This window comes from Oncorhynchus kisutch, unplaced genomic scaffold (genome assembly GCF_002021735.2).
Source record: "Oncorhynchus kisutch isolate 150728-3 unplaced genomic scaffold, Okis_V2 scaffold4073, whole genome shotgun sequence".
NCBI lineage: Eukaryota > Metazoa > Chordata > Actinopteri > Salmoniformes > Salmonidae > Oncorhynchus > Oncorhynchus kisutch.
This window is the reverse complement of record NW_022266018.1, coordinates 156,183-178,770: the sequence shown is the minus strand read 5'-3', so window position 1 is coordinate 178,770 and position 22,588 is coordinate 156,183. Positions and strand designations below refer to the sequence as shown.

The 22,588-nt window shown below is 45.5% G+C and overlaps 1 protein-coding gene across 6 annotated transcripts in view; it reads right to left on the bottom strand.

The window, feature by feature from the left end:
- LOC116373851 (dedicator of cytokinesis protein 1-like) overlaps window positions 1–22,588 on the bottom strand; it is a 64,028-nt gene that overhangs the window by 11,578 nt on the left and 29,862 nt on the right. For 2 of the 6 annotated variants that reach the window (XM_031822136.1, XM_031822138.1), the window contains exons 2-4: window positions 3,852–3,935; window positions 2,763–2,803; window positions 2,349–2,410 (exon numbers count right to left, since the gene is read on the bottom strand). In XM_031822136.1, the coding sequence (XP_031677996.1) occupies window positions 2,349–2,410; window positions 2,763–2,803; window positions 3,852–3,935 (187 nt within the window). Of the gene's footprint in view, window positions 1–2,348; window positions 2,411–2,762; window positions 2,804–3,073; window positions 3,818–3,851; window positions 3,936–22,588 lie in introns of those variants that run through there. The other 4 variants (XM_031822137.1, XM_031822139.1, XM_031822140.1 and 1 more) reach the window with 3 other exon arrangements.

The following is a 22,588-nucleotide window of genomic DNA, read 5'->3' as shown; positions in this document are numbered from 1 at the left end:
ATGACAGCAACAGTCAGGGATGGGTTACACATGATAACAATAGTCAGGGATGGGTTACACATGATAACATTAGTCAGGGATGAGTTACACATGACAGCAACAGTCAGGGATGGGTTACACATGATAACAATAGTCAGGGATGGGTTACACATGACAGCAACAGTCAGGGATGGGTTACACATGATAACAATAGTCAGGGATGGGTTACACATGATAACAATAGTCAGGGATGGGTTACACATGATAACAATAGTCAGGGATGGGTTACACATGACAGCAACAGTCAGGGATGGGTTACACATGATAACAATAGTCAGGGATGGGTTACACATGATAACAATAGTCAGGGATGGGTTACACATGACAACAATAGTCAGGGATGGGTTACACATGACAACAACAGTCAGGGATGGGTTACACATGATAACAATAGTCAGGGATGGGTTACACATGACAACAACAGTCAGGGATGGGTTACACATGACAACAATAGTCAGGGATGGGTTACACATGACAACAACAGTCAGGGATGGGTTACACATGATAACAACAGTCAGGGATGGGTTACACATGATAACAACAGCCAGGGATGGGTTACACATGATAACAACAGCCAGGGATGGGTTACACATGATAACAACAGCCAGGGATGGGTTACACATGACAACAACAGTCAGGGATGGGTTACACATGACAACAACAGTCAGGGATGGGTTACACATGATAACAACAGCCAGGGATGGGTTACACATGATAACAACAGCCAGGGATGGGTTACACATGATAACAACAGTCAGGGATGGGTTACACATGACAACAATTGTCAGGGATGGGTTACACATGACAACAACAGTCAGGGATGGGTTACACATGATAACAACAGTCAGGGATGGGTTACACATGATAACAACAACAACCAGGGAATAGGTAACCTATATGTTATACAGAGTCCTCTACTGTCCCTCTAGAAGAGGTATCCTATATGTTATACAGAGTCCTCTACTGTCCCTCTAGAAGAGGTATCCTATATATTATACAGAGTCCTCTACTGTCCCTCTAGAAGAGGTAACCTATATGTTATACAGAGTCCTCTACTGTCCCTCTAGAAGAGGTATCCTATATGTTATACAGAGTCCTCTACTGTCCCTCTAGAAGAGGTAACCTATATGTTATACAGAGTCCTCTACTGTCCCTCTAGAAGAGGTAACCTATATGTTATACAACGTAATCTCTTTTCTGCAGACATACTGCTAAATCTTTAACGTTGTTTGTTGGAAAGCGATATGAGCCGAGTCAGAGTTCTCCATTCGCTGTGCAAATCATTTTTTTAAAATCAATATTTCACATTACAGAGAGCTCAGTCTAAAACATCTGTTGATCCTGGAGTTTACTGGCATCAAAACTGGATTCTGACTGGTTTTAATTGGAATTCTAATTAGTCTCACACTGTGTACTGACTACTACGGCATTTTAAAACAAAATGTGACGTTTATTTCTGTCAGAAATATCCTCGTCAAAACTACTTTTGAAACGACTTCCTTCAGTTGAATATTTCCCAGCTTAAAAGGCTTTTCAAATGTTAGTTGTTCTTCTGAAAATGAAATACTAAAACTGGGACGTGATCTGAATGCTGATTGGTGCAGTGATGCCATCCCAGAAGCCGTGCAAACCAGTGAAGAAGGGCCCTGATCAGATCTGGGACCAAGGTAGTGAGATCAGATCTGGGACCAGGGCAAGTTTACAACAACTACATAAATTGAAGGTGGAAGCAATCATCTCAACTTGTCCATTTGATTCATACAATAATCTTAAATTGCTCATTCTACACTCCCAAAATAATTCAGTAGAATACCACTGAAGGAAGCACTAGAGCCATGGTTGGGTGTGTTTAACTGCCGGTACAAGTCACATTTTTCAGTCCCCACTGGAGACCAGGGAACCCCCCGGACCCCCGGACCCCCCGATTGAACCCCCCGGAACCACCTTTTCTAAACGAGTCCCGACTGGAGACCAGGGTTCAATCCCCGGAACCACCTTTTCTAAACGAGTCCGACTGGAGACCAGGGTTCAATCCCCGGAACCACCTTTTCTATACGAGTCCCGACTGGATACCAGGGTTCAATCCCCGGAACCACCTTTTCTATACGAGTCCCGACTGGAGACCAGGGTTCAATCCCCGGAACCACCTTTTCTATACGAGTCCGACTGGAGACCAGGGTTCAATCCCCGGAACCACCTTTTCACTCTATTTCTGCCTCCAGCCAGCCTCCCCATCTGATTCCCATGTCGTCTCAATAAAGTGTCAAAATATCCTCAAAAAATGTCAAATGAACAGAATCACCACTGACCCATTGCCTTCAACGGTGGCCTCCTTGAGGTGAATGTAACAGGCAGGAAAGATCCCCTGGAACAGAAGGCGGGAAAGACAGGACACACAATAAATAGATTGATACAGGCGATGTGAAGCCTGAACTTGTTTTGACTTCAGATCGGTCATTTCATGAGGTTAAATGGCATCCTGAGTCCATTGCAATTGTAGAAGGGAAAGAAAGGACACACAAAACACTGAGACAGAAATAATATTTGATTTGTTATCGACGTTACACCATATTAACATCATAGTATATCACATTATGACTCACAAAAGACTGAGCTCAACTTGTTTCGATTTTAGAGACGCTCCAACACTCCTGAATAGACGAAGGGAACCGCTGAGATGAAACTAAACCGTTTGAATGTTACAAAAATATATATCAACTCACTTTCTTGGACTTCCTCCTCAGCCTGTGACCTCTGTACCAGCCTGGAGGTGAAGACAACGGGACATATTACACGGCAAAAGGAAACAACACCTAGCATTAGCATCACGCAGAACTGTCATCTCCAAAACACAACGGAGGAGGGGGTCATGTCTGAAACATTCTGACAGGGAGCACAGATCAGCTACGAGTTTAATGGAGACATTTACCAAAACATCTGCGTCACTGAGAACGACAGAATCACCTGCAATTATCCTTGGTAACCTGATCGGGACTGTCGTCACTTAGTGTGCCCTTATAAACATACAGTATACCTTCATATGTCTCTAGTATGTGGACTGTGTCATCAGTCAGTGTGTTCCTTACCTTCATATGTCTCTAGTATGTGGACTGTGTCATCAGTGTGTTCCTACCTTCATATGTCTCTAGTATGTGGACTGTGTCATCAGTGTGTTCCTACCTTCATATGTCTCTAGTATGTGGACTGTGTCATCAGTCAGTGTGTTCCTACCTTCATATGTCTCTAGTATGTGGACTGTGTCATCAGTGTGTTCCTACCTTCATATGTCTCTAGTATGTGGACTGTGTCATCAGTCAGTGTGTTCCTACCTTCATATGTCTCTAGTATGTGGACTGTGTCATCAGTGTGTTCCTACCTTCATATGTCTCTAGTATGTGGACTGTGTCATCAGTCAGTGTGTTCCTACCTTCATATGTCTCTAGTATGTGGACTGTGTCATCAGTGTGTTCCTACCTTCATATGTCTCTAGTATGTGGACTGTGTCATCAGTGTGTTCATACCTTCATATGTCTCTAGTATGTGGACTGTGTCATCAGTGTGTTCATACCTTCATATGTCTCTAGTATGTGGACTGTGTCCTCAGTCAGTGTGTTCCTACCTTCATATGTCTCTAGTATGTGGACTGTGTCATCAGTGTGTTCCTTACTTTCATATGTCTCTAGTATGTGGACTGTGTCCTCAGTCAGTGTGTTCCTACCTTCATATGTCTCTAGTATGTGGACTGTGTCCTCAGTGTGTTCATACCTTCATATGTCTCTAGTATGTGGACTGTGTCATCAGTGTGTTCATACCTTCATATGTCTCTAGTATGTGGACTGTGTCTCCAATCTGTAGCGACAGCTCCTCGTCTCCACGGACATCATAATTGTAGATTGCTGAGGGGAGAGAAGAAGAGACGAGGCTATTAAAAGGACAGGAAAGGGAAATCAGACGCGTGTCTCCTGTGTGGCAGGATGGTTGTGTGGGTGTCATACTACAAACATAGTGGCAGCCAAGCTCACAGAACCACCCACACACAGACTGACACATATCATATCTGCTGCAAACACAGTCATCAACAACCAAGACAACATATGTTTTATCCACCACACACACCACTTGCAATAAGGTTGGGGAGGACTCTACCTCTCCTCTCCTGCTGGGGGAAGGATGCCATGCAGGGCCCCCCGGTCGATGGGACTACTTTACCAAGGTGAATGACAGCATAATTTAAAAGGGGCCTTGTCACTACGGGTATCCCTCCACCCCACCGGGCGGGTATATTTAACAGAATTAACTTGTCCTCGTCCGTCTTACACAACCCCCCCCCCCCCATCTACTGGAGCTTATGCTGCACAGACACTATGAACTGAGACTCAAGCTCAGCCCAAATTGCACACTATTCCCTATGTAGTGCACTATTTCTGACCAGAAACCTATGGAGCTGGTTAAACGTAGTGCACTGGATAGGGAGAATAGGGTGCCGTTTGAGACACTAGATAGGGAGAATAGGGTGCCATTTGGGACAGACCATGGATAGGGAGAATAGGGTGCCATTTGAGAGACAGACCCTGGATAGGGAGAATAGGGTGCCATTTGGGACACTGGATAGGGAGAATAGGGTGCCATTTGGGACCCTGGATAGGGAGAATAGGGTGCCATTTGAGAGACAGACACTGGATAGGGAGAATAGGGTGCCATTTGGGACCCTGGATAGGGAGAATAGGGTGCCATTTGGGACACTGGATAGGGAGAATAGGGTGCCATTTGGGACACTGGATAGGGAGAATAGGGTGCCATTTGAGACAGACACTGGATAGGGAGAATAGGGTGCCATTTGAGACAGACACTGGATAGGGAGAATAGGGTGCCATTTGGGACACTGGATAGGGAGAATAGGGTGCCATTTGGGACACTGGATAGGGAGAATAGGGTGCCATTTGGAACATTGGATAGGGAGAATAGGGTGCCATTTGGGACATTGGATAGGGAGAATAGGGTGCCATTTGGGACAGACCCTGGATAAGGAGAATAGGGTGCCATTTGGGACAGACCCTGGATAGGGAGAATAGGGTGCCAGTTGGGACACTAGATAGGGAGAATAGGGTGTCATTTGAGACAGACACTGGATAGGGAGAATAGGGTGCCATTTGGGACACTGGATAGGGAGAATAGGGTGCCATTTGGGACACTGGATAGGGAGAATAGGGTGCCATTTGGGACACTGGATAGGGAGAATAGGGTGCCATTTGGAACATTGGATAGGGAGAATAGGGTGCCATTTGGAACATTGGATAGGGAGAATAGGGTGCCATTTGGGACATTGGATAGGGAGAATAGGGTGCCATTTGGGACACTGGATAGGGAGAATAGGGTGCCATTTGGGACACTGGATAGGGAGAATAGGGTGCCATTTGGAACATTGGATAGGGAGAATAGGGTGCCATTTGGGACATTGGATAGGGAGAATAGGGTGCCATTTGGGACACTGGATAGGGAGAATAGGGTGCCATTTGGGACATTGGATAGGGAGAATAGGGTGCCATTTGGGACACTGGATAGGGAGAATAGGGTGCCATTTGGGACATTGGATAGGGAGAATAGGGTTCCATTTGAGACACAATACTTATTTTCCACCATAATTTGCAAATAAATTCATTAAAAATAATACAATGTGATTTTCTGGATTTTTTTTCTCATTTTGTCTGTCATAGTTGAAGTGTACCTATGATGAAAATTACAGGCCTCTCTCATCTTTTTAAGTGGGAGAACTTGCACAATTGGTGGCTGACTAAATACTTTTTTGGCCCACTTTTTAGGCCCACTGTATGTATTACAGACTGGGTCAGGGAAAGAGTGACTGTGTATGCTGGCGTGACTGTGTGATTGTGTGTTGGTTGCAGTTGCGACCAGGAATCATTGGACTGGCCCTGAAATGATTTGTAACCAGTCCAGAATCAATCAATCAGCGACCTCCACATTATCCGGGAGGAGAGTTCCTGGAAATGTAATCAAATCCCTTCTGCTGCCTGCCTCCATTCATTCCACACTTGTGTTCTCACAACAACAAGGCACCCTACTCCTTACATTGTTCACTACTTCCCTATAGACCCTGGTCTAAAGTAGTGCACTACTACCCTATAGGGCCCTGGTCTAAAGTCGTGCACTACTTCCCTATAAGGCCCTGGTCTAAAGTAGTGCACTACTTCCCTATAGGGCCCTGGTCTAAAGTAGTGCACTACTTCCCTATAGGGCCCTGGTCTAAAGTAGTGCACTACATAGGAAATAGGGTGCCACTTAGAGCTAAGGGTTTGTTGTGTTTATTTCCCTTCCTGGAACAATTCAGCAGCGATCCCAGAGAACCTACCAGAACACAGCGGGAGAGAGAGACTGTGTTAGTGGTGCGTGGGTCAGCTGTCTAATAACCCATCAACAGCCTGATAATATAGAACATGGCTGTCTAATAACCCATCAACAGCCTGATAATATAGAACATGGCTGTCTAATAACCCATCAACAGCCTGATAATATAGAACATGGCTGTCTAATAACCCATCAACAGCCTGATAATATAGATATAGATATTATAGATAATATGTGCTGTAGGCTACAGTCAGAGATGGCAGAACCAGAATTGTTTTTGCTTAAGACACGTTTCAGCTTATAATTTCTGAACATGTTTATTTATTAGTTGATTAAATACATGCAGCTTGTCATCTGTCATGACTAGAAGACTAAACCCTGTAGGTTTAACCCTTCGCTCACCGGGATAAAATGGCATAAATCAATAGAATGAACACTTCAATCTAGTGGACATTTGGTCAAGTTCTGTGATCTCTGCTTCATTCATGGACCAGAGACATTTACAATCCAGGGAGAAAAATGCAATAAAGTGTTTCTGATTTCAGTTTGGCTTGGATGCATATTTCTTATGATGTTGATAGACCCCATCTGTAGAGGTGTTAACTACTAGCAGCTCTTATGATGCTGATAGGTCCCATCTATAGATGTGTTAACTACTAGCAGCTCTTATGATGCTGATAGGTCCCATCTACAGAGGTGTTAACTACTAGCAGCTCCTATGATGCTGATAGACCCATCTACCGAGGTGTTAACTACTAGCAGCTCCTATGATGCTGATAGGACCCATCTGTAGAGGTGTTAACTACTAGCAGCTCCTATGATGCTGATAGAACCCATCTGTAGAGGTGTTAACTACTAGCAGCTCCTATGATGCTGATAGGACCCATCTGTAGAGGTGTTAACTACTAGCAGCTCTTATGATGCTGATAGGACCCATCTGTAGAGGTGTTAACTACTAGCAGCTCTTATGATGCTGATAGAACCCATCTGTAGAGGTGTTAACTACTAGCAGCTCCTATGATGCTGATAGGTCCCATCTATAGAGGTGTTAACTACTAGCAGCTCCTATGATGCTGATAGAACCCATCTGTAGAGGTGTTAACTACTAGCAGCTCCTATGATGCTGATAGGGCCCATCTGTAGAGGTGTTAACTACTAGCAGCTCTTATGATGCTGATAGGTCCCATCTATAGCGGTGTTAACTACTAGCAGCTCTTATGATGCTGATAGACCCCATCTGTAGAGGTGTTAACTACTAGCAGCTCTTATGAGCTGCTAGTAGGTCCCATCTATAGAGGTGTTAACTACTAGCAGCTCCTATGATGCTGATAGGACCCATCTGTAGAGGTGTTAACTACTAGCAGCTCTTATGATGCTGATAGGTCCCATCTGTAGAGGTGTTAACTACTAGCAGCTCTTATGATGCTGATAGACCCCATCTGTAGAGGTGTTAACTACTAGCAGCTCCTATGATGCTGATAGACCCCATCTGTAGAGGTGTTAACTACTAGCAGCTCTTATGATGCTGATAGGTCCCATCTATAGCGGTGTTAACTACTAGCAGCTCTTATGATGCTGATAGACCCCATCTGTAGAGGTGTTAACTACTAGCAGCTCCTATGATGCTGATAGACCCCATCTGTAGAGGTGTTAACTACTAGCAGCTCTTATGAGCTGCTAGTAGGTCCCATCTATAGAGGTGTTAACTACTAGCAGCTCCTATGATGCTGATAGGACCCATCTGTAGAGGTGTTAACTACTAGCAGCTCTTATGATGCTGATAGGTCCCATCTGTAGAGGTGTTAACTACTAGCAGCTCTTATGATGCTGATAGACCCCATCTGTAGAGGTGTTAACTACTAGCAGCTCCTATGATGCTGATAGACCCCATCTGTAGAGGTGTTAACTACTAGCAGCTCTTATGATGCTGATAGGTCCCATCTATAGCGGTGTTAACTACTAGCAGCTCTTATGATGCTGATAGACCCCATCTGTAGAGGTGTTAACTACTAGCAGCTCTTATGATGCTGATAGAACCCATCTGTAGAGGTGTTAACTACTAGCAGCTCTTATGATGCTGATAGACCATCTGTAGAGGTGTTAACTACTAGCAGCTCTTATGATGCTGATAGAACCCATCCATAGAGGTGTTAACTACTAGCAGCTCTTATGATGCTGATAGACCCCATCTGTAGAGGTGTTAACTACTAGCAGCTCTTATGATGCTGATAGAACCCATCTGTAGAGGTGTTAACTTCACATTCTCTCAAGATGCAGAAATAAATCCTATTTCTCCACTCCTGTTTCCAAATCAAAATGAGGCCTGTTTGATGTGTCATTTTACTGCAAGAAATGCTTCATTCTGAAAAAACGAAGCATGGCCATCGTATTCCTAATGTTTACCATAGAAACAAATGTAGCTAGCTATATTTCCTAATGTTTACCATAGAAACAAATGTAGCTAGCTATATTTCCTAATATTTACCATAGAAACAAATGTAGCTAGCTATATTTCCTAATGTTTACCATAGAAACAAATGTAGACAGCGATATTTCCTAATGTTCTGCATGATGTTAATCTAGCGTTTTACCTGATAATAATAATACCCAGAGAAGTGGCTCCACATCAGTCAGATAATCTAGCGTTTTACCTGATAATAATAACCACCAGAGAAGTGGCGCCACATCAGTCAGAGGGCTGTCTTCTGATAGAAAGACGCTTCCTGGATGCAGGAATTTTACTGACAACGAGAGCTGATTATGAGGAGCAATTCAGATCTGGAGGACTGCAGTTTATGAGTCAACCCGTATATCAATAGTGTTGGTGTGTGTGTGTGTGTGTGTGTGTGTGTGTGTGTGTGTGTGTGTGTGTGTAGGAAACCCTGTAACAATGGGCTGAGGGAAACGAGTTCAGTGTGTCTGTACGTGTGAGAAACAAAAGGAACCTACAGGGACAGTAAACTAAACTAACAGTAGGAACCTACAGGGACAGTAAACTAAACTAACAGTAGGAACCTACAGGGACAGACAGTAAACTAAACTAACAGTAGGAACCTACAGGGACAGACAGTAAACTAAACTAACAGTAGGACCCTACAGGGACAGACAGTAAACTAAACTAACAGTAGGAACCTACAGGGACAGTAAACTAAACTAACAGTAGGACCCTACAGGGACAGTAAACTAAACTAACAGTAGGAACCTACAGGGACAGACAGTAAACTAAACTAACAGTAGGAACCTACAGGGACAGACAGTAAACTAAACTAACAGTAGGACCCTACAGGGACAGACAGTAAACTAAACTAACAGTAGGACCCTACAGGGACAGACAGTAAACTAAACTAACAGTAGGACCCTACAGGGACAGACAGTAAACTAAACTAACAGTAGGAACCTACAGGGACAGACAGTAAACTAAACTAACAGTAGGAACCTACAGGGACAGACAGTAAACTAAACTAACAGTAGGACCCTACAGGGACAGACAGTAAACTAAACTAACAGTAGGACCCTACAGGGACAGTAAACTAAACTAACAGTAGGACCCTACAGGGACAGTAAACTAAACTAACAGTAGGACCCTACAGGGACAGACAGTAAACTAAACTAACAGTAGGACCCTACAGGGACAGACAGTAAACTAAACTAACAGTAGGACCCTACAGGGACAGTAAACTAAACTAACAGTAGGACCCTACAGGGACAGTAAACTAAACTAACAGTAGGAACCTACAGGGACAGACAGTAAACTAAACTAACAGTAGGAACCTACAGGGACAGACAGTAAACTAAACTAACAGTAGGACCCTACAGGGACAGACAGTAAACTAAACTAACAGTAGGAACCTACAGGGACAGACAGTAAACTAAACTAACAGTAGGACCCTACAGGGACAGACAGTAAACTAAACTAACAGTAGGAACCTACAGGGACAGACAGTAAACTAAACTAACAGTAGGAACCTACAGGGACAGACAGTAAACTAAACTAACAGTAGGACCCTACAGGGACAGACAGTAAACTAAACTAACAGTAGGACCCTACAGGGACAGTAAACTAAACTAACAGTAGGAACCTACAGGGACAGTAAACTAAACTAACAGTAGGACCCTACAGGGACAGACAGTAAACTAAACTAACAGTAGGAACCTACAGGGACAGACAGTAAACTAAACTAACAGTAGGAACCTACAGGGACAGTAAACTAAACTAACAGTAGGAACCTACAGGGACAGACAGTAAACTAAACTAACAGTAGGAACCTACAGGGACAGTAAACTAAACTAACAGTAGGAACCTACAGGGACAGTAAACTAAACTAACAGTAGGACCCTACAGGGACAGACAGTAAACTAAACTAACAGTAGGACCCTACAGGGACAGACAGTAAACTAAACTAACAGTAGGAACCTACAGGGACAGACAGTAAACTAAACTAACAGTAGGAACCTACAGGGACAGACAGTAAACTAAACTAACAGTAGGAACCTACAGGGACAGTAAACTAAACTAACAGTAGGAACCTACAGGGACAGACAGTAAACTAAACTAACAGTAGGAACCTACAGGGACAGTAAACTAAACTAACAGTGGGAACCTACAGGGACAGTAAACTAAACTAACAGTAGGACCCTACAGGGACAGACAGTAAACTAAACTAACAGTAGGACCCTACAGGGACAGACAGTAAACTAAACTAACAGTAGGAACCTACAGGGACAGTAAACTAAACTAACAGTAGGACCCTACAGGGACAGACAGTAAACTAACAGTAGGACCCTACAGGGACAGTAAACTAAACTAACAGTAGGACCCTACAGGGACAGACAGTAAACTAAACTAACAGTAGGACCCTACAGGGACAGTAAACTAAACTAACAGTAGGAACCTACAGGGACAGTAAACTAAACTAACAGAAGGACCCTACAGGGACAGTAAACTAAACTAACAGAAGGACCCTACAGGGACAGACAGTAAACTAAACTAACAGAAGGACCCTACAGGGACAGTAAACTAAACTAACAGAAGGACCCTACAGGGACAGACAGTAAACTAAACGAACAGTAGGACCCTACAGGGACAGTAAACTAAACTAACAGAAGGACCCTACAGGGACAGACAGTAAACTAAACTAACAGTAGGACCCTACAGGGACAGACAGTAAACTAAACTAACAGTAGGAACCTACAGGGACAGACAGTAAACTAAACTAACAGTAGGAACCTACAGGGACAGACAGTAAACTAAACTAACAGTAGGACCCTACAGGGACAGACAGTAAACTAAACTAACAGTAGGACCCTACAGGGACAGTAAACTAAACTAACAGTAGGACCCTACAGGGACAGTAAACTAAACTAACAGTAGGAACCTACAGGGACAGACAGTAAACTAAACTAACAGTAGGACCCTACAGGGACAGACAGTAAACTAACAGTAGGAACCTACAGGGACAGTAAACTAAACTAACAGAAGGACCCTACTGGGACAGACAGTAAACTAAACTAACAGTAGGACCCTACAGGGACAGTAAACTAAACTAACAGTAGGACCCTACAGGGACAGACAGTAAACTAAACTAACAGTAGGACCCTACAGGGACAGTAAACTAATCTAACAGTAGGACCCTACAGGGACAGACAGTAAACGAACAGTAGGACCCTACAGGGACAGACAGTAAACTAAACTAAACTAACAGTAGGACCCTACAGGGACAGACAGTAAACTAAACTAACAGAAGGACCCTACAGGGACAGTAAACTAAACTAACAGAAGGACCCTACAGGGACAGACAGTAAACTAAACTAACAGTAGGACCCTACAGGGACAGACAGTAAACTAAACTAACAGTAGGACCCTACAGGGACAGTAAACTAAACTAACAGAAGGACCCTACAGGGACAGACAGTAAACTAAACTAACAGTAGGACCCTACAGGGACAGACAGTAAACTAAACTAACAGTAGGAACCTACAGGGACAGACAGTAAACTAAACTAACAGTAGGAACCTACAGGGACAGACAGTAAACTAAACTAACAGTAGGACCCTACAGGGACAGACAGTAAACTAAACTAACAGTAGGACCCTACAGGGACAGTAAACTAAACTAACAGTAGGACCCTACAGGGACAGTAAACTAAACTAACAGAAGGACCCTACAGGGACAGTAAACTAAACTAACAGAAGGACCCTACAGGGACAGACAGTAAACTAAACTAACAGAAGGACCCTACAGGGACAGTAAACTAAACTAACAGAAGGACCCTACAGGGACAGACAGTAAACTAAACGAACAGTAGGACCCTACAGGGACAGTAAACTAAACTAACAGAAGGACCCTACAGGGACAGACAGTAAACTAAACTAACAGTAGGACCCTACAGGGACAGACAGTAAACTAAACTAACAGTAGGAACCTACAGGGACAGACAGTAAACTAAACTAACAGTAGGAACCTACAGGGACAGACAGTAAACTAAACTAACAGTAGGACCCTACAGGGACAGACAGTAAACTAAACTAACAGTAGGACCCTACAGGGACAGTAAACTAAACTAACAGTAGGACCCTACAGGGACAGTAAACTAAACTAACAGTAGGAACCTACAGGGACAGACAGTAAACTAAACTAACAGTAGGACCCTACAGGGACAGACAGTAAACTAACAGTAGGAACCTACAGGGACAGTAAACTAAACTAACAGAAGGACCCTACTGGGACAGACAGTAAACTAAACTAACAGTAGGACCCTACAGGGACAGTAAACTAAACTAACAGTAGGACCCTACAGGGACAGACAGTAAACTAAACTAACAGTAGGACCCTACAGGGACAGTAAACTAATCTAACAGTAGGACCCTACAGGGACAGACAGTAAACGAACAGTAGGACCCTACAGGGACAGACAGTAAACTAAACTAAACTAACAGTAGGACCCTACAGGGACAGACAGTAAACTAAACTAACAGAAGGACCCTACAGGGACAGTAAACTAAACTAACAGAAGGACCCTACAGGGACAGACAGTAAACTAAACTAACAGTAGGACCCTACAGGGACAGACAGTAAACTAAACTAACAGTAGGACCCTACAGGGACAGTAAACTAAACTAACAGTAGGACCCTACAGGGACAGACAGTAAACTAAACTAACAGTAGGAATCTACAGGGACAGTAAACTAAACTAACAGTAGGACCCTACAGGGACAGACAGTAAACTAAACTAACAGTAGGACCCTACAGGGACAGACAGTAAACTAAACTAACAGTAGGAACCTACAGGGACAGACAGTAAACTAAACTAACAGTAGGACCCTACAGGGACAGACAGTAAACTAAACTAACAGTAGGAATCTACAGGGACAGTAAACTAAACTAACAGTAGGACCCTACAGGGACAGACAGTAAACTAAACTAACAGTAGGACCCTACAGGGACAGACAGTAAACTAAACTAACAGTAGGAACCTACAGGGACAGACAGTAAACTAAACTAACAGTAGGACCCTACAGGGACAGACAGTAAACTAACAGTAGGAACCTACAGGGACAGACAGTAAACTAAACTAACAGTAGGAACCTACAGGGACAGTAAACTAAACTAACAGTAGGAACCTACAGGGACAGTAAACTAAACTAACAGTAGGAACCTACAGGGACAGACAGTAAACTAACAGTAGGAACCTACAGGGACAGACAGTAAACTAAACTAACAGTAGGAACCTACAGGGACAGACAGTAAACTAAACTAACAGTAGGACCCTACAGGGACAGACAGTAAACTAAACTAACAGTAGGAATCTACAGGGACAGTAAACTAAACTAACAGTAGGAACCTACAGGGACAGACAGTAAACTAACAGTAGGAACCTACAGGGACAGACAGTAAACTAACAGTAGGAACCTACAGGGACAGACAGTAAACTAACAGTAGGAACCTACAGGGACAGACAGTAAACTAACAGTAGGAACCTACAGGGACAGACAGTAAACTAACAGTAGGAACCTACAGGGACAGTAAACTAAACTAACAGTAGGACCCTACAGGGACAGACAGTAAACTAACAGTAGGAACCTACAGGGACAGACAGTAAACTAACAGTAGGAACCTACAGGGACAGTAAACTAAACTAACAGTAGGAACCTACAGGGACAGTAAACTAAACTAACAGTAGGACCCTACAGGGACAGACAGTAAACTAACAGTAGGAACCTACAGGGACAGACAGTAAACTAACAGTAGGAACCTACAGGGACAGTAAACTAAACTAACAGTAGGAACCTACAGGGACAGACAGTAAACTAACAGTAGGACCCTACAGGGACAGACAGTAAACTAACAGTAGGAACCTACAGGGACAGACAGTAAACTAACAGTAGGACCCTACAGGGACAGTAAACTAAACTAACAGTAGGAACCTACAGGGACAGACAGTAAACTAACAGTAGGACCCTACAGGGACAGACAGTAAACTAACAGTAGGAACCTACAGGGACAGACAGTAAACTAAACTAACAGTAGGACCCTACAGGGACAGTAAACTAAACTAACAGTAGGAACCTACAGGGACAGACAGTAAACTAACAGTAGGAACCTACAGGGACAGACAGTAAACTAACAGTAGGAACCTACAGGGACAGACAGTAAACTAAACTAACAGTAGGAACCTACAGGGACTAACTACTGTGCGACTGTGAAACTAGGTCACATTGCGATGCTCATTCTGATGGTTATCAATGTATCAGACAGGAGCAGAGAGAGATCGATGCAGAGAGACAGACATGTGCCTAAATATCAGGCTGAACCTCCAGACAGGTGGAGAGAGACAGACAGGAGCAGAGAGAGAGAGAGACAGACAGGAGTAGAGAGAAATTAACCCCATCCAGGTCAACTATGCCAAATGAACCCCACCACAATGAACCCCACCACAATGAACCCCACCACAATGAACCCCACCACAATGACCCCCACCACAATGAACCCCACCACAATGAACCCCACCACAATGAACCCCACCACAATGAACCCCACCACAATGAACCCCACCACAATGAACCCCACCACAATGAACCCCATCATAATGATCCCCACCATAATGAACCCCACCATAATGAACCCCATCATAATGACCCCCACCATAATGAACCCCACCACAATGAACCCCACCACAATGACCCCCACCACAATGACCCCCACCACAATGACCCCCACCATAATGAACCCCACCACAATGAACCCCATCATAATGAACCCCACCACAATGAACCCCATCACCATGAACCCCACCATAATGAACCCCACCATAATGAACTCTATCATAATGAACCCCACCACAATGAACCCCACCACAATGAACCCCATCATAATGAACCCCATCATAATGAACCCCACCACAATGAACTCTATCATAATGAACCCCACCATAATGAACCCCACCATAATGAACCCCACCATAATGAACCCCACCACAATGAACCCCACCACCATGAACCCCCATCACCATGAACCCCATCACCATGAACCCCATCACCATGAACCCCATCACCATGAACCCCATCACCATGAACCCCATCACCATGAACCCCATCATAATGAACCCCATCATAATGAACCCCACCATAATGACCCCCACCACAATGAACCCCACCACAATGACCCCCACCATAATGAACCCCACCACAATGAACCCCACCATAATGACCCCCACCACAATGACCCCCACCATAATGACCCCCACCACAATGAACTCTATCATAGAATAGAGTCTAACAGATAAATAAGGGGTTTATTGTGATGTATATTAAGTGGATGTAGATGTTACTAAGGCATCAGCAGCTTGTCGGCCTGGAGACGCTAAAACGTGTCTATGTCAATTACCGTGGGACTGTTGTCACTTGCAGGACAGTTACCAGTTGACAAAATGTCATGACCACAGCAGCCCTACTAGCGACATGTGCAACTAAGTGTCAATCTCCATCTGGCTTCACAACGGAAGGGTTTTGGTCAAGTGGGCCAACGATGTGACTGACAACCACAGCCAGGTTAGTTATCAACGTGTGACAGCACAGTGGAATCCCCATTCGGGATCCAGACGTCAGTCAGTCCGTCAACACCAAGACAATGTGAAAGGACCAGAGGTTCCTGACTGGGATGGAAATGACTTCCTGCTAACCAGGAAACAGACACAGCAACATGTGATATGTGAAGCTGAGGAGACAGATAATATACCCATCCAATCAGGTTACAATAGCAGAGGTGAGGAGTGATAGTGTCCATTATGTAATAATAGCAGAGGTGAGGAGTGATAGTGTCCATTATGTAATAATAAGACTGAGGAGAATAGGTCCCAGTGGGCTGCAGTGTGGAAGCCCCAGACAGGGGGAGGAGAGAGAGTCCCAGGGAACAGCCTCCTCCTGGGAGCAGCCACAGACAGGGGGAGGAGAGGTAGTCCCTGGGAGCAGCCACAGACAGGGGGAGGAGAGGGAGTCCCAGGGAACAGCCTCCTCCTGGGAGCAGCCCCAGCAGATCACTGGGTCTCTGTGTGAAAGGGCACATTGAGGGAGAGACAGAGAGACAGAGAGAGAGAGAGAGAGAGAGAGAGACAGAGAGAGACAGAGAGAGACAGAGAGAGACAGAGAGAGACAGAGAGAGACAGAGAGAGACAGAGAGAGACAGAGAGAGACAGAGAGAGACAGAGAGAGACAGAGAGAGACAGAGAGACAGAGAGACAGAGAGAGAGACAGAGAGGACAGAGAGAACAGAGAGAGAGGACAGAGAGAGAGAGAGAGAGACAGAGAGAGAGACAGAGAGAGAGAGACAGAGAGAGAGAGACAGAGAGAGAGAGACAGAGAGAGAGAGACAGAGAGAGAGAGACAGAGAGAGAGAGACAGAGAGAGAGAGACAGAGAGAGAGAGACAGAGAGAGAGAGACAGAGAGAGAGAGACAGAGAGAGAGAGACAGAGAGAGAGAGAGACAGAGAGAGAGAGACAGAGAGAGAGACAGAGAGAGAGAGACAGAGAGAGAGAGACAGAGAGAGACTCCACTGCAGCAGTCAGTAGGGCCGTGAACGGCGTGATAAAAGATCGTATCTGACACCAAACCAGAGCAAACAGAACGCAGAATAAGTGCTGAGGAATAATTACAGAGTAACGTGGACACTTAAGACACAACACGGATCACACTGGTCAGCTGTGGAAGCAGGAACACACAGTTAGAAAGTCAGAGAGCCTTGCCTAGCCATGCTGAGGAGATAACTGTGTGCCAAGGTCTCCTTCAGGGATGTGTGTCCAGTGTTATTAGGATAAAGAGGGTAACAGCTGCCTGGGGGAGTAGAGCCGGAGGGTAACAGCTGCCTGGGGGAGTAGAGCCGGAGGGTAACAGCTGCCTGGGGGAGTAGAGCCGGAGGGTAACAGCTGCCTGGGGGAGTAGAGCCGGAGGGTAACAGCTGCCTGGGGGAGTAGAGCCGGAGGGTAACAGCTGCCTGGGGGAGTAGAGCCGGAGGGTAACAGCTGCCTGGGGGAGTAGAGCCGGAGGGTAACAGCTGCCTGGGGAGTAGAGCCGGAGGTAACAGCTGCCTGGGGGAGTAGAGCCGGAGGGTAACAGCTGCCTGGGGGAGTAGAGCCGGAGGGTAACAGCTGCCTGGGGGAGTAGAGCCGGAGGGTAACAGCTGCCTGGGGGAGTAGAGCCGGAGGGTAACAGCTGCCTGGGGGAGTAGAGCCGGAGGGTAACAGCTGCCTGGGGGAGTAGAGCCGGAGCTCCTGCTGTAGCACTTTCTGCTATAGCACAGGGCTAGTGTGGAACAGGTACCATGAATAACCCCAGCTATAACCATCACTTTCTGCTGTAGCACAGGGCTAGTGTGGAACAGGTACCATGAATAACCCCAGCTATAACCATCACTTTCTGCTGTAGCATAGGGCTAGTGTGGAACAGCATGAATAACCCCAGCTATAACCATCACTTTCTGATATAGCACAGGGCTAGTGTGGAACAGGTACCATGAATAACCCCAGCTATAACCATCACTCTCTGCTGTAGCACAGGGCTAGTGTGGAACAGGTACCATGAATAACCCCAGCTATAACCATCACTCTCTGCTCTAGCACAGGGCTAGTGTGGAACAGGTACCATGAATAACACCAGCTATAACCATCGCTTTCTGCTGTAGCACAAGGCTAGTGTGGAACAGGTACCATGAATAACCCCATCTATAACCATCACTTTCTGCTGTAGCACAGGGCTAGTGTGGAACAGGTACCATGAATAACCCCAGCTATAACCCCAGCTATAACCATCACTTTCTGCTATAGCACAGGGCTAGTGTGGAACAGCATGAATAACCCCAGCTATAACCATCACTCTCTGCTGTAGCACAGGGCTAGTGTGGAACAGCATGAATAACCCCAGCTATTACCATCACTTTCTGCTATAGCACAGGGCTAGTCACAACGCTCTGCCCTACAGAAACACACAACATCTAATACCCCTCGATAACTGTCACAACGCTCTGCTCTACAGAAACACACAACATCTAATACCCCTCGATAACTGTCACAACGCTCTGCTCTACAGAAACACACAACATCTAATACCCCTCGATAACTGTCACAACGCTCTGCTCTACAGAAACACACAACATCTAATACCCCTCGATAACTGTCACCATGCTCTGCTCTACAGAAACACACAACATCTAATACCCCTCGATAACTGTCACAACGCTCTGCGCCGCCCTACAGAAACACACACCATCTAATACCCCTCGATAACTGTCACAACGCTCCGCCCTACAGAAACACACAACATCCAATACCCCTCGATAACTGTCACAACGCTCTGCTCCGCCCTACAGAAACACACAACATCTAATACCCCTCGATAACTGTCACAACGCTCTGCTCTACAGAAACACACACCATCTAATACCCCTCGATAACTGTCACAACGCTCTGCTCTACAGAAACACACAACATCTAATACCCCTCGATAACTGTCACAACGCTCTGCTCTACAGAAACACACAACATCTAATACCCCTCGATAACTGTCACAACGCTCTGCTCTACAGAAACACACAACATCTAATACCCCTCGATAACTGTCACAACGCTCTGCTCTACAGAAACACACAACATCTAATACCCCTCGATAACTGTCACAACGCTCTGCTCTACAGAAACACACAACATCTAATACCCCTCGATAACTGTCACAACGCTCTGCTCCACAGAAACACACATCTAATACCCCTCGATAACTGTCACAACGCTCTGCTCTACAGAAACACACAACATCTAATACCCCTCGATAACTGTCACAACGCTCTGCTCCGCCCTACAGAAACACACAACATCTAATACCCCTCGATAACTGTCACAACGCTCTGCTCCGCCCTACAGAAACACACAACATCTAATACCCCTGGATAACTGTCACAATGCTCTGCTCTACAGAAACACACAACATCTAATACCCCTCGATAACTGTCACAACGCTCTGCTCTACAGAAACACACAACATCTAATACCCCTCGATAACTGTCACAACGCTCTGCCCTACAGAAACACACAACATCTAATACCCCTCGATAACTGTCACAACGCTCTGCTCTACAGAAACACACAACATCTAATACCCCTCGATAACTGTCACAACGCTCTGCTCTACAGAAACACACAACATCTAATACCCCTCGATAACTGTCACCATGCTCTGCTCTACAGAAACACACAACATCTAATACCCCTCGATAACTGTCACAACGCTCTGCTCCGCCCTACAGAAACACACACCATCTAATACCCCTCGATAACTGTCACAACGCTCTGCTCCGCCCTACAGAAACACACAACATCTAATACCCCTGGATAACTGTCACAACGCTCTGCTCTACAGAAACACACAACATCTAATACCCCTCGATAACTGTCACAACGCTCTGCTCCGCCCTACAGAAACACACAACATCTAATACCCCTCGATAACTGTCACAACGCTCTGCTCCGCCCTACAGAAACACACAACATCTAATACCCCTGGATAACTGTCACAATGCTCTGCTCTACAGAAACACACAACATCTAATACCCCTCGATAACTGTCACAACGCTCTGCTCTACAGAAACACACAACATCTAATACCCCTCGATAACTGTCACAACGCTCTGCCCTACAGAAACACACATCATCTAATACCCCTCGATAACTGTCACAACGCTCTGCTCTACAGAAACACACAACATCTAATACCCCTCGATAACTGTCACAACGCTCTGCTCTACAGAAACACACAACATCTAATACCCCTCGATAACTGTCACCATGCTCTGCTCTACAGAAACACACAACATCTAATACCCCTCGATAACTGTCACAACGCTCTGCTCCGCCCTACAGAAACACACACCATCTAATACCCCTCGATAACTGTCACAACGCTCTGCTCCGCCCTACAGAAACACACAACATCTAATACCCCTGGATAACTGTCACAACGCTCTGCTCTACAGAAACACACAACATCTAATACCCCTCGACAACTGTCACCATGCTCTGCTCTACAGAAACACACAACATCTAATACCCCTCGATAACTGTCACAACGCTCTGCTCTACAGAAACACACAACATCTAATACCCCTCGATAACTGTCACCATGCTCTGCTCTACAGAAACACACAACATCTAATACCCCTCGATAACTGTCACAACGCTCTGCTCCGCCCTACAGAAACACACACCATCTAATACCCCTCGATAACTGTCACAACGCTCTGCTCCGCCCTACAGAAACACACAACATCTAATACCCCTCGATAACTGTCACAACGCTCTGCTCCGCCCAACAGAAACACACAACATCTAATACCCCTGGATAACTGTCACAAAGCTCTGCTCTACAGAAACACACAACATCTAATACCCCTCGATAACTGTCACAACGCTCTGCTCTACAGAAACACACAACATCTAATACCCCTCGATAACTGTCACAACGCTCTGCTCCACAGAAACACACATCTAATACCCCTCGATAACTGTCACAACGCTCTGCTCTACAGAAACACACAACATCTAATACCCCTCGATAACTGTCACAGCGCTCTGCTCTACAGAAACACACAACATCTAATACCCCTCGATAACTGTCACAACGCTCTGCTCCGCCCTACAGAAACACACAACATCTAATACCCCTCGATAACTGTCACAACGCTCTGCTCTACAGAAACACACAACATCTAATACCCCTCGATAACTGTCACAACGCTCTGCTCTACAGAAACACACAACATCTAATACCCCTCGATAACTGTCACAACGCTCTGCTCTACAGAAACACACAACATCTAATACCCCTCGATAACTGTCACAACGCTCTGCCCTACAGAAACACACAAACCTAACAAACCAAAACTCAGCTGAGGCCTAGCGAAGCCAACAGCCTTTCTCCAGTGTCTGCATAGAGTCCGGTAACTTGTCACTATAATTGAACGAGACAGCCTTATCACAGTAGAATAACAAAATGACACTTATCTGTGGACAGCTACAGCTGTGTCAGTCACAGCATGCAAACTGACGCAATCTAATTATCAACACAAAATCATTACACCTTATTGGTGGAAAAGAAGCTCAGACACAGACACTGTGGTAATTATAGTTTTACACCTGGTTTGACCGAAGAGAGGGGGGGGGGGGCAGAGACAGAGAGAGAGAGAATCCCCTACCAGATACCTCACTGTGACTGGGTTTCAACAATGGGAGGTCATTTTCCACTTGTCAAAAGCACCACCGCAGGGGTCTGACTGGCCAGAGAAAAGATCAGACCAACTGAAAGAGAAGATAGAGTTGAAGACTATCAGCTCCACCAGCCCATTACTGGACTGACACTAACACAGAGACAGGTGCCAGAGGGAGGAGAGACAGGTGTCAGAGGGAGGAGAGACAGGTGCCAGAGGGAGCAGAGACAGGTGCCAGAGGGAGCAGAGACAGGTGCCAGAGGGAGCAGAGAGGTGCCAGAGGGAGGAGAGACAGGTGCCAGAGGGAGGAGAGACAGGTGCCAGAGGGAGGAGAGACAGGTGCCAGAGGGAGCAGAGACAGGTGCCAGAGGGAGCAGAGACAGGTGCCAGAGGGAGCAGAGACAGGTGCCAGAGGGAGGAGAGACAGGTGCCAGAGGGAGGA